The sequence below is a fragment of the Triplophysa dalaica genome, chromosome 23, assembly GCF_015846415.1.
Source record: "Triplophysa dalaica isolate WHDGS20190420 chromosome 23, ASM1584641v1, whole genome shotgun sequence".
NCBI classification, from domain to species: domain Eukaryota; kingdom Metazoa; phylum Chordata; class Actinopteri; order Cypriniformes; family Nemacheilidae; genus Triplophysa; species Triplophysa dalaica.
Window position 1 is genome coordinate 1245399 of NC_079564.1, and position 18898 is coordinate 1264296.

Consider the following 18898-nt stretch of genomic DNA (forward strand, 5'->3'; position numbering starts at 1 on the left):
GTGATTTCAGCACACAAAAAGTCTATGGTATGTTTTTACACACTGAAGATAAGCAGATAAACCTGTACGTGTGTGTGTGTATGCGTGAATGCCTGAGCATGCATGAGACATGTGGAGATAAAATGTCAACATGAAATACGTGCGTGTGTGTTTATTGAATCGTGGTTCCAGGCAGTTTTTGATTGAGATCTTGATAATGGGAAGAGAATCACTAATAGAAAAAACAAACATCCTTCGTTCTTTAATAAGAACCATGTGGACGACACAGCACGCAACAAGGTGCGGCCACACACGCACACATGCAAACAGCCGCAGATGTTGGAGTCAGCATTTGTGTATCACACAGGATAAATTCACTTTCGATATATCAATATCTTGATTTAAATCTGTGTGATAACAGATCTGTATAAACAAACTGAGCTGAGATCAGCCAACAGCATGGCTGAGTAACTAGAGCTCATCTCCTCTGCTCAGCTCATCCGGACACGTTTTGTGTGTGTGTTTATCTTTTCATTTAGAGATTCCTGTTTGCCTTTCCCGGGAAAACAAGAGGGAAAGAAAAACCAATTCAAGGAAAGAAATATCATCTAGTGACAGTGCGTTTGTGTGTGTATATACGCAGACCTTTAAAAACGGCTTCTGGTAATTTATTACCGACTACATTTCCCAGCTTACTTTCAGTTTATTATTAAAGACAGCTCGCGCTCTCTCTCTGTTAAACACTTGCGGCTGGTTTGATTTAGTAGTTACTTATGAACTTTAGACAGGAAGTGTCAATGTGTTTCTCTCCACGGTGTGAGTTTATTAAACTTTCTCCAGGACGGACGGGACTGTGTGTTTATTTAACAATTAAATGACCACATTAATGAGTTCTTAAGTGATGTGTACTTCAGTGGGTGTGGCTTTGTGTGTGTGTGTTAGCAATTAGCTTCACGTCGCAGTAAACATCCTGAGGATTCAACACAGAAGTGCTAATAAGCTGAAAGACTGCCGGTCAAATGTCGTGCCGTGTCCATGGAAATCGGCAAGTGTCACCACAGTTTAATCTACCAGTCAACCACAGACACAGTTCACTTCACTTCAAAGCAAACTGAAGCCATTCGTTTCATTGACCGCAGGCTTGCCAATACTTCAGGAATGCAATTTATTTTTATACAGGGAAATTTACAAAACTGTGTTTATAAGAAACTATAACTAAACATGCATCTGTCTGTGCTGAGCTATTTAAATTGTAGTATAATTTATTTTACGCCAGTGACCAATTTTGAGGGATCCTTAATAACATGAAATGGACTTTTGTTTATAGTGTGTTTTTATTTATAACTCGCATGCAAAGACTCCATCATTGAAATGGTGTCCTCGTAATGGTAACAAATAGCTATCTTTAGGCATTATAAACCTCCTTGGTCAGAGGTTAAAACGATTAACTTGTCAATCTTAGGTGAGGGAATATTTATAATTTGGAGAAGTGATATGCACTGCACTACCATGGAGTAAAATTGTTTCATTAAAACTCTTGCTGCATATTTTTGTTGTTTGCATGCGAGTTACTCAGCCTGTTTTAAAAACAGAATACAATCGAGTGAGAAACATCACAAACTGCTTTTTTCGTGCCTTGGGGACAGGGTTGTTACAGTACCTTGTCTTGTGTGTATGTTTTGTTTTATGTGGAGACACGTGGCGGTATGTTTTGATCATTCGCCGCGTGTCCTCCTGTTTTTCGTTTAGCTCCTCCCCCTTGTTTCTCCGTTAGTGTCCCATTAGTGTCTTATCTCCCTCACCAGTTCCTTCTTCTTTCCACCAGATTTCGCATTAGTGTTTAGTCTTGTCACCTGCCCTTCTCCGTACATCTCCAATCTCACCTCGTTATCATGTCCCTATTTAGTTCCTCTGTTTCCCCTCACACCTCGTCGGTTCATTGTATTGTCTTTCTAGTCTTGCCCCGCGTTACCTTTCGGATGTTATTTGGATTACCCTGTTCCTGTTTCACGTATTGAATGTGTTTCCTCCCTGTGAGTTCTGTATGTGGATTTCGTGTTTTGGACTTATTGTTTATTAGCTATCTTGTTTTGTTTTGTTCCCCTCGTGGAAAATTTCTGTTTGTGAGTACGAGTCTCTGTTTTGCCTCATCGTGGGTTTTGTTTTATTTAAATAAATGTCTCTTGTTACATTCACCTGTCTGTGTTTGGGTTCTGCCTCACACACAACCGTGACATATGAGACATTTATCTCACATACTATTCATTCTTTACTACGGATTTCACAGAGCCCCCCAGTTTATGGTAATGTTAACAGAGCAATGTGGAGATTTTAGCGGCACGTAGTGGTGAGGTTGTGAATTGCAACCAACGGCTCACTTCACCCCTCCCTATCGCAGCACTACGCCGGTTGACACAGAACTAAGATTTTTGCTCATTCTAAGGTTATAAAAGCGCTTCACCATGCAAGGACTTTTTACAACTCTGAAGACATAAATTTTGTTAATGCAATGTATATTATATTGCATTTCTGTCACTAGATACTCTTATATATTACACTCAATGGTACTCTAGTCCTAATACAGAAATGAGCTATAAATATATATAAAAGATATAAAAAGGTTAATCGAAATGTCCAATTGGTTCATCAACCTTAAAACTTCAGTGTTGAGATTTCAGTGTTGATGAGATTCAAAATGATATTTGATGAAAATGTTATTTTCCGTACATGTTTAAGCTGGGAACTGAATAAAGTGCATGTTCTCACAAACAAGCAGATATACAAAATACTGCACACACAAACACATACACACTGCGGCTTTGTTGTGTTCTCAGGTTCCTGCGAAAGGGATCTTATCACATTTATACTTAGAGTAGAGTAGAGGAGAATAGCCCCTTTGGTGTGACATATCACAGATCACATTCTCCATTCATACAGAAATCACACACACACAGGCAGGGTAGGCGATTTTTTTCCAGAATTTTTTTTGTCTTGTTTCCAAGTACAATTGTAAACAAATTCTTGAATCAAGATGCATTTTCTCAATGATCAAAACGACCAAAATAAGTCTTGTTTTATGATATTTCAGTGAATATTTGCTTAGAGGACAAGCAACAAAATCTACCAATGGAGTAAGAAAAAATATCTTGAATTAAAGTTTACCTTTTTCTTAGTCACTAAATTTTTCTTACCCCAGATTATTTTTCTTGTTTTAAGTGCAAATCCACAGAAATTTCATATTTGTTAACCTGGAGGACAAAACCAGTCTTAAGGGTCCATTTTTAAACAAATAGGCTTCCAAATTGTATATGGTTTGTAAGGATAGGACACTTTCTGGTGGAACAACAAGTGTTTACAAAACTGGAATCTGAGAGTGCAAAAAAAAGCAAAATATTGAGAAAATGGCCTTTGAAGTTGTTAATCTGAGGCACTGTTACAGGCCATCCACTCACAAAATAATGTTTTTATACATTAACAGTAGGACATGTATAAAATATATTATTGGAACATGATATTTACTGAACATCCTAATGATTTTTTGCATTAAAGAAAAATCTGTATTTTTACCCATATCTTGTTTTTTTGGCGATTACTAAAAATGTTCTGGTTAACCACTTAAGTCTGGTTTTGTGAGCCAGGGTCACATTTTTGATATAAAAACAAGACTTATTTTCTTGGGTCGTTTTGCTCATCGAGAAAATGCATCTGAATCAAGAATTTTTAGACATTTGATCTGGAAAACAAGACAAGTAAGAAAGTAATTTTTTCCACTGTAGAGACTGTATCTAGTCATCTCTAGTGTACTTATATTGAACGCATAAACTGTTAGTCACGTCTACATTAACGTTTAAATGAATAAGGTTTAAAAGAATTTAGTCCATCGTGCAAGCAATTCTCCAATAGCTATAAACAAACACAAGCATACCTTAAAAGTTCATCACTGTAGGTCGTCTAGCCCGTGCTATGAACTGTAAAAATGGGCGGCGTTTTGTATTTGCGTTACATAGAGAAAACAAGAAGAGAAGCAGAGTTCTGTGCATGTGTGTATGATTAATGAAGAGATGGTGAGAATGTTTGTTTAAGTCGTGTAATGCAGGCAGTGTGACAGAAAAGGGATCGCTGCTGAGATTGATGGTACATGGAACTGAGCCTATCAGACAGATCAGAAACCTCAGAGTGTGTGTGTGTCTGTGTGTGTCTGTGTGTGTGTGTCTGGGAAAGTACGAGTGAATATATGTGGACCATTGAAGGAGCGAGAGAAAGAAACTTGAACGTTTGGCCTAGAACAAGTATGCATGTCTTACAAGGACACCAGCTGTCTGAATGAGATTGTGTGTGTGTGTGTGTGTGTGTGTGTGTTTTTGTCATAGCACAGTGACAGATGGAACTTGTCACAGGATTTGAGTCAAAAGCCATCGTGTTTACCCAGGAGGCTTTGCTGGCAGAATTTGTTTTGACGAGATGAATCGCCAAAAGGAGATCGTGTTACTCCTCACTCAACGCACACACACATGCTTTCCAATGCACACTCTCTTCCTGTAAATTTGGGAGCTGTTGACAGACAGAGGTGTTGTATGACAGGAGCGAAAATCAACCAATCACACGGTCAACATGTTGATGATTCACAATGATGTACTTGTGGTTTGAGAGAGAGAGAGGAGGAAATCATGAAGGACGACTGTGATATGTTGGGTCTCTCCTACACATCCCTTTGCATCTTCAACACAATAATGCAACACACAAACTATGACACTACGCTCACCCCAGTTGCGTCTGGGGTCTCCTGGGTTATTTAAAGTGCACTGTAAGATAAGAGAACGCTTTAGAGATTTAACAGTGCCGCCCATCTCTTTAAAACGTCAATCTTTTGCTAATCTTTTAACTATCTGTAAAACGTGCGAATAAAAAGACATTTAACATTCTTTACATAACCATAATGTGGACAGACAATTGGAGTACTATTGATACTCTTTAACGGGCTGCGATTTACAGTCACAGAACACTTTAATGTATTTATGATCAAACGTTTCAAATGAAAAAAAAATTAACATGTATGTTGGGACTGATATTGAGATCAAGGGATTTATATGGAAAAATAAATGCATTTGTGCTGTCAAATCCATTAATAGTGACTGATTCCAAAATTAAGGTTTGTGTTTATATATGCTCTTTTAATATCTATATAATATGCGTTGTGTGTTGTGTATTTTTATAATGCATTTACATACTGTATATATTTATACAAGGTTTGTGTTTATATATGCTCTTTTAATATCTATATAATATGCGTTGTGTGTTGTGTATTTTTATAATGCATTTACATACTGTATATATTTATACATGATGTCAATTATATTTAAATATAAATTAAATGTTTGTGTATTTATATGTAAACATATAAATATACATACCACACATAAATGTTATACAAACAAAAAGAATTTGTATTTAATGTTTGATTTTAAAGCACAAAGATAAAATAATAAAAATGTGGTTTAATTTGCTCAGCCAAAAACTCACAGGCCAATCACAAGCTTTTGTGTTGATGTCACAGACTGTCTAGCAAAACCATGGTGCCTCATAATACAATGTTTTATTGATAATGTGTGTCATTAAAATTTTTGCTCTGCAGTATTATATTGAAGCATATTTATAACACAGCTGTATTATTGCTTTATCAAGTACTGTCTCTTTAAAAGCCTCTATCTAACACTAGAAACATATTGATTTCATTTAGCAAACAGAAGAACTGAAAACAACGTGAGCCAAAATTTCCAAACTGCATTTTAAAAGCATTATCATGTTTCATTATAAACAAGATTATTCCTCTTTTTCCAGACGTTTCCTTAAGTCTCGTTTCTTCCCAGGAGATTTCTTTACCGGCGTTCTGCTCAGTCTCTGTGTATGTATGTGTGATGCTCTGCTGTCTGGTGGATTGTTCTTGAGAGACCTACAAGCTTCCGAGTATGACTATCTCTCCCTGAAAGTTATTAACCTTCCAGGTTAACGTTGTGTGTGTGTGAAGTAAAGAGAGAAAGATGATCTACCGCAATTATGTGAAAGCGCGAGAGATGTGTGTATGCGCTGGTTAATATACTCAGTGTTCATATCAGAAATATTCATATTGCCATTGTGGTTAAACAACATCTGGACTTTACAGGTCTGTATCGAATGTTGTCAAAAAGTAAAAATATTGCAATATAGTGTTACAGCCTATTGTACGTGTGTGTTTTTCATGCTGCTCTTCTGCTTTGAAGTCATAACGTGTGTCTTCTGCTGTATGTGTGTGTCTATATGATCCATAACCACTTTCATCATGTTCTCAATGATGACACCAGACACTTTAATTACCTTCACCTGTACATGAACAAAGACACACTTTTCTCACCTGACCCCACCCAACGTCCCCTAGAAACACACACACACACATCAATCTGCACAATATATACTCACATCCAGGGTATCTTCGTTGACAATGACGAGCGACATGCCATGTGAGATCAGCCTACAGGAGTAACCTGAAACATATAAAGAGAGTTACAGTAGAAGTGTTACACAAAGCCACACATACACGCCCCAACAACAACTTAACCTCTTTGTAGATCTGTCATTACCCACTAATCCCTGTCTGCTGGGTCTGCGCTGCTGGCCACTGCTTTATCTCAACTCCCACCTACTTTATTTCGAGCTGCCCGCCTGACTGCCTATCCGTATGTCCTTCCGAGTTTACTATCAGTGGTTGTTTGATTTTGTGTTTGTCTTACTGTACTTTCTGGCCAGGTCTTTAAAGTACTGTGGATGGGTTTTCTAGTGCTACAGTGAAAAGTATGTCGTTTAAGGGAACACTTATGTTTAAGCGCAACTAATGCAGAAATGTAAATGTAGTAGGTCTGGGAAATCACAACTAGTGGAGCAGAAATAACACGCCTCAGTTTTAATATATTCATGCATGTTTGCATAAGTTTATATGCACACACACAAACACACATCACACACACATACCAATGTTAATAGCAGTCTCCTGCTTGTCTCCGGTCAGGACCCAGATCTTGATGTCGGCCCTCATGAGTGTGGCTATGGTTTCTGGAACTCCTGCTTGCAGACGGTCTTCTATAGCAGTGGCCCCCAGCAACAGCAGGTTCTGTGTGTAAAATAAGAAAAAATGTAACAAAACACATTTCAAATCACATATGATGGTCAATATTTAAGATTTTAGTGTTTTTTTAACAATCATTTTTTTTGCATATGCACATTTAAGGGCTGAGGGCCCTTCTTTCACAATCTTGATTTTCCACTCCCGCTAGGCGCATGGTCTCAACGGGTCGTCCCGATTCTCTTAATGAGTATTGGGTGTTTTTTGGGCGTAACTCGCAGTAAACCAATCAGAGCGTCATCTCTCATTCCCTTAAAGAGCCAGTTGCGCTCGCGCCATGGCCGTTTCCCTATTTACACCGGGACTGGACGCTTCTCCAGAGAGGAAACACATCTACAGGACAAGTCAGAATTTCATCTTTATGTCCACAATAATCACCTTTTACATTGTACGCCATTTATTTTTATATTTGGAATGTTTGTGTGCTGCTGTGGTAATAAATAAAGTGAAAGCGTACGGTGGACCCGCCCAGAGGCGCATTTTCTACTAACACGGTCAATAAATAACAAAAATATATTGCGCCGTTGACTTTAGAGGAGGTTTGAGTTGGTCTATGGCGCAGTCCATTTTCAGTTCCTCAAAATAGCATCGTGCCAACAATGCGCCTGAAAACACATCTTTAAACAATGCAGCGCAGGACGGGAAAATGAGAACTGCGTCAGGCTGAAACCAGCAAAAACACGTTGCGTCGGCTGTATGATAGGGGCCTTAAAGTCTGAAAGGGATAGTTCACGCGGAAATAAAATTCTGTCATCGTTTATTCACCCTCATGTAGTTCGAAATCTTTTTTCTATAGAACACAAAAGATGATATTTCGAGATATGCGTGTGGTTGTGTGTCCAAACAATGAAAGTCAATAGGGGCCGGTGTTCTTTGGTTACCAACATTCTTCAAAATTTCAAATAATGTGTCGAGCAAAACAAGTCACGCAGGTTTAGAATAATATGAGGGTTTGTAATTGATGAAAGAATTTCCATGATTAGGAAAACTATTGAACTTTTGATATTTAAGTAGCTGGATTACATTCCTAATCAAGCAACAGCACACCTTCCTTGGATATGTTCTGCACCTCTCACTTTTCATCCAGTGTGTATAGTAAAATGGATTTTACACTTCTAAATTCAAAACACAGGGAACAGAAGCTGAGACTTTTGCTTCAGCACGGTCCATTAAAAACATAAAAGCATACAGATCGATTCGGTAACTACACACAGATAAAGTGACATCCTGAAACATTAACCATCTTTCACACATACTTTCTTCTGTGTCACATCTTGCACCGCGTTTCACTTCCCCACCCTCTCCGATTATTTCCCAAACCCCGGTGTGAGCATGTGCACGCGGGGAAATATTTAGGGAGTTTTGGACTATTTCTGTGTGTGTGTGTGGAGGTAACACAACAGTGTTGTTGACTCTGGTTTTATGAGGGTCTTGGCAGACTGGTGAAGGTAATTATCTCCGCTGTGGTGTTCCAACCCCTCCTCGTCCTACTTATCTGGGCCAGAGCCCTAAAAAACACACATATAATAGCGAACCATCGTTTGCAGGAAGTGCAGTAATGCTACAGTGCCCCCTTTTGTCCAGTAAGAGCATTGCAGCTGGAGCCATTGGGAATAAATCCATGAAGCCAATGAAAAATGTCCAAATAATCAAGTTTCGGTTTTACGGTTGGCTTTACTTTAGATCCTTCCAAGCTGTCTGTTTTCAGATCTAAACCGTGTGTTAAAGAAAATAAGTGCTCAATGGCCAGAATATTGAAATGTGGACTATATTGTCTAGACTCCTGCTGTCTAAAGTGCTTTTTAAACAATCCCTATCCGACCCTCAAACAAATAAAATACTATTCTCTAGTGACGCTCTTGAAGTATATCAAGTACCTTTTCTATGAGTTCATAGCAGTCCTCCAGTTTCTGAGCTCTGTCCTTTATCACCGTGCTAACTCTATTATACTCCTTCAGCCATTCCTGGTACGCTGCCTCCGTCAGGTCAACATACGCAAAACAGAGAGTCCGTAACCCTGCACGAAACAAAACAAAAGTTCAAACAGGATGTGGATTGGTCAAATACAGCTAAGACAACAATTTTGAAGAACTTTACCTTCCGTAGCAAACTGCTCCAGGTGGACTATGGTTAGGTCCTTAAACTGCGACGCCTCATTCAGACGCTCGAAGATTACATTATCCTATAATGCACACATGACATCTATCAAACTATCAACACTGGCATGTAGGGCTGGCACAATTTCAGACTTTTACTACATGATTATTGTTGCCAAAAGAATTCACAGTAAGGATATTATTGCAATATCTATTGATTTATATAGAGATTTTTTTAAGTTAATTTTAGCTAATACTCAAGATATGGGAGGCAGAGAAACAGTTTGTAACCATTGTGGCTCTTGAGGCATTTTTTTCAAAGAGTGCTAGATCATTTATGATATTATCAAAGTAGTAGTATCATCACGATACTGTGTTAACGATAATCATGTTTGTTTTTGCTGTTTTATTTAGAAGTGTTCACATCTATTTCTAAGTGCTTATGTCTTCTTTCCTCCTACATGCATACTCTCTAAAATCGTTTTTGATTATTTTTCTAGCGAGTGTTTCCCACTCACTGGGGTTTGTAAAGTAGTCTTTACAAAGATGTAATAAATAATACAAATAAAACATTTTCTGGTCAGATTTATACATGTATACTTAGGAAGGGGGTCTTCACTAAAGATTCATCATACTTGGGGGTCTCTCACATCGTAAAGTTTGAAGACCCCTGATATAAAATACTCACTGCTCCCTTGCAATAAAGACGCAGTTTGCCTGTTGGTGTTCTCACAATCACTGACATCCTTTTGCGATTGCTGTAAAGGACAAACACACGTTAACCTGTAGAAGGTCTTTGGAGCTATATGAAAGATATGACATTTGTGATTTATGTGATATTGTGTGAGTGGACAGCTGATACCTACCTAGAAAATTCTAGTACATTAAGCAGTTCATAAGACTGCTCTTTCCCTCTCTGAGAAATAAACAGACGAAATGTGAAGATGAAAGAATTACAGTTGAAAGACATCTTTGGTCGATTGTTAATGATGTGAATCTCACGCTTACCGCATCTATGATCACCGAATCGGGTGTTCTGTTAGTAAAAACAAAGCCCAGACCTTTGGCACCTTTCACCAGAGCTCCTTCATCTGAAAAATATCTCAACGTTATCATTCTAATGTCATACTGTTTACAGGAATCAGTTTAAGTAATCAAAACAGTAACACGATACTATGAATAAATAGCTAGTTAATCATAACCACATGCTAAAAATGGCTGTAACGTATGATACCTGGTGAGGAAGCCTGGTAGATAATTTGGTCTCCATCTCTCTCAGGAACAACCGTATGACAAACTGCCAACGTGGTCAAAAACTCACAAATCTGTGGTGAGGTGGGCTACAAAGAAAGAAAAGTCTATGAACACATTACACACAGAGGCCCATATCGTACACCTGGTGCATTGCGGCTCATCGCAAGTGTTTTTGCTGGTTTCAGCCCGGCGCAGTTCTCATTTTCCCATCCTGCGCTGCGTTGTTTAAATAGCAAATGCATTTGTGCGCCCATGTGGGCATGCTGGTCTACAAAAGGGGTGTTTTCAGGCGCATTGTTGGCCCGTTGGTATTTTGAAGAACTGAAAATCTGGTCCACACCTGGTCTGAAGTCCATGGCGCAATATTTTGTTTGTTTTTAAAGAGCGCATGAGGAATATGCGCCCATAGGCATGTGCACAGCGCTCGTACATTCTGCTTATTACACACAGAGGGACGCGCAGCACACAATAATATCAAATATTACAAATAAATGGATTAAAATGTAAAATATTATTATTGTGGACATAAAGATTTTCCTTTCTGGAGAAGTTTCTCCTCTTTTGAATGGGAGATGAGACTCTGATTAGATAACTGCATGTTTGGCCCAAAAAACACGCGTTTCTCAATAAGAGATTCAGGACAACACGTTTAGACCATGCGCCCGGGCGTGCTGAATATTTTTCCCGTCGTTAAACTTGCAAAAGTAGATTGGAACACCTGCGCTGTGCACTTTAGACCATGCGCATTGAAAATAGGGCCATCTGAAATACACAATATAACACTTACATGGTTCCTCTCGATGTTCTGGATAAGTGCAGGATCATCAAACTCGGTGGAGTTGTGACTTGTAGATGGAAGGTGACTGAAGAGGAGAGAAAGAGATATAACAGATGGATTATCTACTTAGACCTGTGCAGCTCTGGGCACGTTACAGCACGTGGATAGAATCAGCTGAATCTGACCTGAAGTCCTCCGTGGATCGATCACACTCCAGATCTGGGAAATGCCTGGAGACGGAATTATAGATCAGTGGCCAAACACAAATACAAACACAAAGCTACAGATCAATAGGCGCTAATAGAACAATAACGATTTGATGCGCTAAGATAATGCAAGTTTATCGAACGCTGTAATTACCCGTATGTGATCCCAGCTACCGTGCACTTCTTAAAGTGCATGATGTTGCAGGTGAGAGTCCCCGTCTTGTCAGAAAACAGATATTTTACCTGAGGAAAAAACAAGAAAGTCAGTTGGCATCAAGGATAAACCATTTGCAAAAGTAAACGGGCGGAGCTTCCGCTCACTTGGCCGAGCTCTTCATTCAGATTGGACGTTCGTGCCATGGCGGGCGTGTCTGTCTCAGAGTAATACATCTCAACGTCCTGCAAATACACAAGGATAATATAAAGCACTCATTATTCACTATACATGACCTTACAAGCACACATTTAGCATCAGACTTACCCAGTTAATAAAGAGAGCCTGAGTGAATTTGACCACTTCCAGTGTGACCAGTAGACTTATGGGAATCAGGTTGTTATAGAGGATGATGAAAGTCAGCAGATTGTACCAGAAGTTCAAGGAGGTGTCACCTATACACACACACACACAGAAAATGCTAATTTATGCAAGCTTTTCAACACATAATAAGTAAAAATGCATATCTACAAGGGGTGAAATGGCAAAGTAGAGGTTGTTGTTTGTGTCCGTGTGTTTTTCACCTTCACGGGAAAGGTACCAACAGGTCTTAACCGTATGTTGTTTGTTCCATATGGCGGCCCCGATGGAGCTGACCAGGGCCATGACCAGAAGAATGCAGAACAACACTAAAATCTGCATATTTGTCACCCGCTCAACATTTGAGCGTTTCAGGGGTGCTTTAGTGGAATTCTGCAGAACAATAACAAAACATAAATGCACACAAGCTTGACAAAACAAAAGTGCTTTAAACGGATAGTTCAGCCAAAAACTCAAATTTGCAGTTTATTTACTCATCCTCAGGCCATCTGAGATGGAGGTGACATTTTTTCTCGAGTAGATTCATAAAGAAGATTGTTTGGTAAATCTGGAGCCCTCTCTGGTTCATATAATGGGAGTCTATGAGGTCCACCTGTCTAAGAGTTCCTAAAGCACATCATTCCAAAAGCGGCTCCTGGCGACATGTTGACGTTACTGTACCGCCTCAATACTCCCTTTCTGCAGGTGGTGCTAAACCTTCAAGACGCTGGTAGGCCATCCACCACCAAATACTACAAGAATAAGATTGTGATTGTGTGCAGAGGCTATTATTATTAAAAATGACGTTCAGTTTTATGAGAATATCAAACGAATCGCTTCACGAAACGTCAACATGTCGCCAGGAGCCACTTTTTGGAATGATGAGCTTTAAGAACTCTTAGACAGGTGGACCCCATAGACTCCCATCATATGAAGCAGAGAGGGCTGAGGATTTACCAAACAATCTTCTTTATGCTTCTACTCAAGATTTCTTTTTCCGTAAATATTCCCTTTAAGCCGTTATAACAGCAACAGGTCATTAAAACAAGTTTGACAAAATTGTCTATTTCAACAGAAATGTTTAAATTGTTTAGTAAACTAAACTATAATAACCTTGATTTGCATTCACACATGGAACAATGCGTCAACTCAACGCGGGCCGCAAGTGTTAGGTTATATGAGACCAATCTTCTTTTTGATTGCACTTATGCTTTTGTTGTACTTATGCTGTCCCAATTGCTTCCATTGCTTACCCCACCTGTAAGTCGCTTTGGATAAAAGCGTCTGCTAAATGACTGAATGTAAATGTGATTGGTCTGTTTGAATCCCGCCTCTGGTCAAAGAACTCCGTGATAGAGTCATGTTTACTCAAACGCTTTCCGTATTAATTATCTAAGTCAATTATCTGTGCTTCTGTATTAAACATCTCAAACCTGCAACAAAAGTGACCGTTTACTTGCGGCTATCACTGCTAATGAACTGCTTCTTCTTCGGCTCTTGTCTTGGTTACACAAGCAACTCGCGCGTGGACACTGACGCCTAGTGGTCATTGTGGAAGTATAAATGAAAACCGACCCGTAGACTAAGGCGTAGGTCCGACGCAGAAGTAAAAATCTGGCTTTACTCTAACTTCCAATGGATTTTTATTGGCTGTCAAAATGTATTGTTCATCAGGTATTAAAAAATCAAAATGATCTCAATGATGTTGTCATAGTTGTGGAGTGGACTTTGATATCCTCTTGAATGTATAAACATTTTAAAAAGCATTTTCTGTAAAATGATAATTATTGTCCAGATCTACACATCTTTATCACCTCATACTTACTTGCATTAGTTTGGAATCATGTCCAGTGTACACTATAATTCCCACAACCCATTGTGTGTTCCTGAGCTGGGCACCTCGTAACAACACCTGGTCTGGCCCAAGTGGAACTGGGCTGTAATATAAAACAGAGAATGATCAGCATGTATATTGTGTAGGTGTGTGTGCAGTGACGATCATTAGTTTACACACTTGTGGTTATCAAGGCGCAGTGTTCCAGTGAAGTCATACAGGTGTCTATTTGGTCCTTCACATTCCAGACGACCAGACAAAGCTATCATTTCCTCCAAAGACTGAACACAGGCTGTCAGAGAAAGACCCTGTAACACGCAGACACTGAATTATAACCTGACTCCCTGCCGGGGTTTATTTCCTAAGATTTGACGTTTGTGATGTGTAGCTGACCTGTCGAATCTTCAGGTTGGTCTCTCCATCCAAGTTCGATGTTTCAGTATAACACATGGCCTGAGGCTCACTGTGAGATAAACAGCAGTACAGTTTAAACACACAACAGCGCCAAACAATAACACACAACACACACTGATATATTTATGCTTCATTCGGAATGCACTCAGAAATCTGATTTGTTTGTTCAGACAGCACAATCAATATTTGGTTGTCTATGTGGCGTCAGCGTAATGCCGAATGGTTTTCTTTTCAAAATCAAAGCAGACGTCAATTTGAAAAGGGCCAATGGAAATTCATAAACTGTAAGTGTTGCATTTTTCACATACATGCATTTGCTGTACAGTAAAATAATCTATGAAAGTCCGCTCTGGAATCATTCAGTTGATGTAGAAACGGCAAAATGAAAAACTAGAAGAGATATAAAAGTACATTTTCTGACAGATTTCACAGCATTTTTAATAACTGGACAGACTATTGATGGTGATGTTACTGTATGTGAACGACCTGGCAAGTCTCAAGTTTCCATGTAAACACGGTTTTTGGCATAGCAGGTTTATTGATATGCATGTAAACATGTGAAAACATTGATTTTTATAGATATCAGTTTATTTTGAGCATGTAAACACATTCAGTGTGAATACTACAGTTACAGGGAAGAGGAAAGTGGAAATGAGAAACACTTTTTGTCTGTCATGAACATGTTGTGCCGTGAATGACAAGAAAATTGCTTGAAATTCAATTCCGACCGTTTAGACTAAAACACATTTTGAAAAATCCGATTTTAATTTGATTTCAAACCTGCTGGAAACAAAACCGCTCAAAACAGCCTAGGCTGGCTTGCTTGTCTGTTTGCCGGTTTTAGATGGGTTTCGACCAGGCTTAAACCAGCATACAGTAAACTGACTTCCTGCATTTTGCATTTTTCCGGCTACAAACAACCAAACAGATTTAGGAAGATACCCCAACATGTTATATCCACAAGCTGTCTGAACAAAGCCACAGATTCCCTGACACACAACTATTCTCTATGGCACCCAAAACCGCATGCAACCAATTTCTCAAATCTTACACAGGTATAATCAAACTACGACCCAAACACATCACAACAAACCCACAGATACACACAAATAAACACAGCGGTGCTGACCTGGAGGACACTATGACCATGTCAGCCGGGAGATGCTGGCCATTGGTCACCTTGACTATGTCTCCCACTGCCACCTAGTGGGCAGGTGCAGCATTGCAACAGCATGGGGAGGGGAGAAAAAGAGACCACAGTGCATGAAGAAAAGAAAGGGTGGGCAACACACAGGAGGATGTACAAAAAATCAAAAAGAGAGATAGAAATAGTAGGAAAGGCCACAGAGAGGTGAATTTAAATAAGCAGATGGTAAATAAAAACTTTGCACCAGGACAAAGCTGAAAGTATCTTTGACAAACAAAACTGGGGAAACAAATAATATGAGGTTGAATAAGAGAAAGATGTATAAAAGAAGTGAAAAAAATGTTACCTGCTTCCATATGATGGTCTGCCATGCTCCGTTACGCAGAACTGTAAAATGATAACATGACACTAATGTCTGAATACTTTTGATCAAGGGGATATATTTGCCACCTGCTACAGATCATTTATTATAAATACAAAACACCATTTAAAACTGATAAGCAATCCATTTTAACTCTTAAATGTCAATTATAGCTGTAAGAAAAGTTTACCTATAAAATGAATTCAACGTGTAAATATATATCACAATATAAAACTACATATGAAATGATAGAGAGTTTGAGATTTAGAATGTTGATATATTTTACAATACTCAACCTGTTGTCTTTTTCTTGTTCACCGTGTTGTCTGCTTTGTGTCTTTTCTGCAACAACACAATAGCAGACACCTCATCAGCGTTCGGCTTTCAAACATATTCATATTATAAAGACATGCGCTCGTAGTTAAAACATGTTACTGAAGACTATACATTTTCAAGTCAATCCAGTGTTCTTTTGAGCAGAATACTCACATAATCCTCAATGATCTCTTTGATCCCAGCTACAGTCAGAATGAAGATGAGAGGTACCAGTGTCGTGTAGCGACCCGTCGGCGAGACGTCAGGGATTTGCTAGATTTAAAAATGTGCACGGATCACTAATATAAACTAAGTACCTTGGAGGTAAAATGATGTGCCTTGTATTTAACCAGCAGACGGATGTTCTCATCTCGGATTTAAAATTAAAAATAATCTAAAGGCTGAAAAACCCTTCAGCAATTTGAGACTGTAACGAGGAAATGTTTAGTTCATATGTTCATAAACCAAAAGCAAGAAATAAGTATGTCTATTTTGCCTTTTTCCTTTTAGGACATTTAATCAGAATACAATCTTGCGTTTTTTTTTATTTTGACAAGCTAAGTGAAATATAACCCAGGCATTTCTTTACAGTTCTAAGAAGATTCCCCTATTAATCTGCATTCTGTTAGATGTAATACTGGCCTGACCGGTTTGGTCATGTAGAGGCCAAAACACTGCGAGCAAATTGTGGATGAGAGAGCCATACTGGACCACTTCCAAAATTATACAATTACCATACCTGCATGAGAGCGATGAAGAGGAAGAAAGCATTAGCTGCCCGTCTGATCTGTTCGTACAGGAAGCGCGGCAGGAATGTGAGGATCCCGTATTTAGCCGTGCTGAAGAGAGAAAATCAAATCATCTCTCTTTAAATGTATTATTCTCTCCCCTTGTAACCTGTTTCATAATGTCTACATATACTTTAAGAGCACTCATTTGGATTAGCTCCACTCAGGTGTCTCAAAAAAAAAAAAAAAAATCGCACTCGCAGGTGTTTTGGTAACGGCAAACAACCACCTGAGTTGGCAAACGCCTGACGCATTACTGCCCACCACATTATATTTAGATAAACCCTCCCAAAATAAGTGTCTGAGCTATTAGAAAGGCCATTTCTCGTCGTGTCCGTCAATTACCTATATCGATCGAACCCCTAAGTAACTCCTGAATAGCTGATATCGGCGGTAAATGTTTATGGTCATTAAAAGAGCTGTTAGGAATCGCTAAAAATATCCTCAGGATCACAAATCTGCCGTCGTCCCAGAGGTGTCTGTATAAATCTAAACATTACTCAGCAAGTATTTGTTTCTGTGGGTGTTTGTGTACCCACAGGGCAGGTCCATATTGTACAAGTTGATTGTTTTGATGTGTCTATACAACAACATGTGTACTTGTGTGATCACAAGTCTGTGTTTCTGTGTTTCTGTAAACATGAGTCTCTTCTGGGCTCATTGGGATGAGTTTACAGCCTAACACACCCACAGACTGACCTGGAAGTGTGGCAGGTTATCGTTGACATCAAGAGCGCCTGAAACAATTCATCCGATCCCCTTCATTAACATTCAGAGGCCTAATCACACACTCACGGTAATCCACACCACCACAGTTATGCTGAATAGTACTTGGGATTACCTCAAAGACGGGGTTTTCTACTGCATTGAATTATTTCGTGAATTTCTATGTTAAAATTGGCCACAAATTGACCCCCGCTGTCGCTCAGGGGGTCCCCGGTCCCATATGAGCCCCCCCCGTATGAGACAGATATGGATGATACAGCCGTCACGCCTGTCAAAATGATCCCTGTCACTGACCTGCACTATTATTGTGTACTTCTGGATTTGTTGCTCTGGTTACTCATTGATTGACAGCTCACCAGTTGACACCAATGCCGCTGGAAGCAGAAGCCGGTTTGTAAATAAAACATGAAGATAAAGGAATAAGAATGCGATCTGAACAAATCTTATGATACTCGATGGACGAAGGCGTTATGCCAGAAAGGTTCATGTGTGGAAGGTCAGGCCTTCACGTGATCGGCTGATTCCTGGAAGGAACCAATGAACAACAGGATCGGTTTTCTAGGTCCGCCCTAATGTCGTTACGGGAACCGAAATAGAGCCTTTTAGAGTAGAATCGAATCTTCTGATGATAATGCCAGATCGATGAAGGTTGACTTCGTGTGGGTGAGCTCGTCGGAACTGAGAAATCAGTTTTTCATGAACGTTGATTTGACTGTTTTTTGTATGTACACCACCTTTACTAATATGAAAGTGACTAGGAAAATCAATCGGGTTATGGTACATGAACCCCATTTTGTCAAATAATTATTTTCATCATCATCAGAATTTCACTGCATAAGACTCCAAGCACAAACTAGAGATCTTCACGGGTCCACTTAGATTGGAAAACCCGAGGTCTGACCAGAGACCAGTGCTGGTTTGGATCTAACAGCTCACGGGGGCTTCGTATATAATATTAGTGTCTTCGGGGTCTCGAGTAATTTAATATAAAAAAGTTTTTGCTGAATAGCCGAACTGTCCCGCACAACAGTGCGTCGCTCGTGTGTGTTCAGTTGCCAACCCCCTCTTGTGACACAGCGAGTCTGGATGGTACGTTGAGCCTGTCAATCAAGAAAACTGGATCCAGCTTCGTCTTTATAATGTTTTGCGTCTTTATCCTGAGTTTTCTGTTGCATCATTTGCAAGAGTTACCAATTGCAACAAGAGTAGCAACGACTATTTGTCTATCAATTTCATTTTTATTGACCTATTTAGTTTTTCATATCCACTGCTTCCCACTGAAAGACGAATTCTGAAATCACGACAACACAAAATATTGGCTAATGCGTAAATA

At 39.3% G+C, this 18898-nt stretch overlaps 1 protein-coding gene and 1 long non-coding RNA gene across 14 annotated transcripts in view; one reads left to right on the forward strand and one right to left on the reverse strand.

Annotated features, from left to right (window-relative positions):
- The window catches only part of LOC130413431 (uncharacterized), a 58463-nt gene that overhangs the window by 22709 nt on the left and 16856 nt on the right, over nt 1-18898 (forward strand). The gene's annotated exons all lie outside the window — the stretch shown is intronic.
- Nucleotides 1-18898, reverse strand: part of atp8a2 (ATPase phospholipid transporting 8A2) — a 49139-nt gene that overhangs the window by 19275 nt on the left and 10966 nt on the right. For 12 of the 13 annotated variants that reach the window (XM_056738640.1, XM_056738639.1, XM_056738647.1 and 9 more), the window contains 22 exons: nt 16791-16890; nt 16226-16324; nt 16033-16078; nt 15722-15762; nt 15358-15431; nt 14208-14277; nt 13995-14122; nt 13806-13917; nt 12205-12373; nt 11948-12075; nt 11788-11865; nt 11621-11709; nt 11446-11490; nt 11270-11345; nt 10463-10568; nt 10237-10319; nt 10095-10144; nt 9917-9986; nt 9230-9314; nt 9010-9149; nt 6982-7120; nt 6433-6497 (listed from right to left, as the gene is read on the reverse strand). In XM_056738640.1, coding sequence (XP_056594618.1) covers nt 6433-6497; nt 6982-7120; nt 9010-9149; nt 9230-9314; nt 9917-9986; nt 10095-10144; nt 10237-10319; nt 10463-10568; nt 11270-11345; nt 11446-11490; nt 11621-11709; nt 11788-11865; nt 11948-12075; nt 12205-12373; nt 13806-13917; nt 13995-14122; nt 14208-14277; nt 15358-15431; nt 15722-15762; nt 16033-16078; nt 16226-16324; nt 16791-16890 — 1993 coding nt within the window. Of the gene's footprint in view, nt 1-6432; nt 6498-6981; nt 7121-9009; nt 9150-9229; nt 9315-9916; nt 9987-10094; nt 10145-10236; nt 10320-10462; nt 10569-11269; nt 11346-11445; nt 11491-11620; nt 11710-11787; nt 11866-11947; nt 12076-12204; nt 12374-13805; nt 13918-13994; nt 14123-14207; nt 14278-15357; nt 15432-15721; nt 15763-16032; nt 16079-16225; nt 16325-16790; nt 16891-18898 lie in introns of those variants that run through there. The other variant, XM_056738652.1, reaches the window with a different exon arrangement.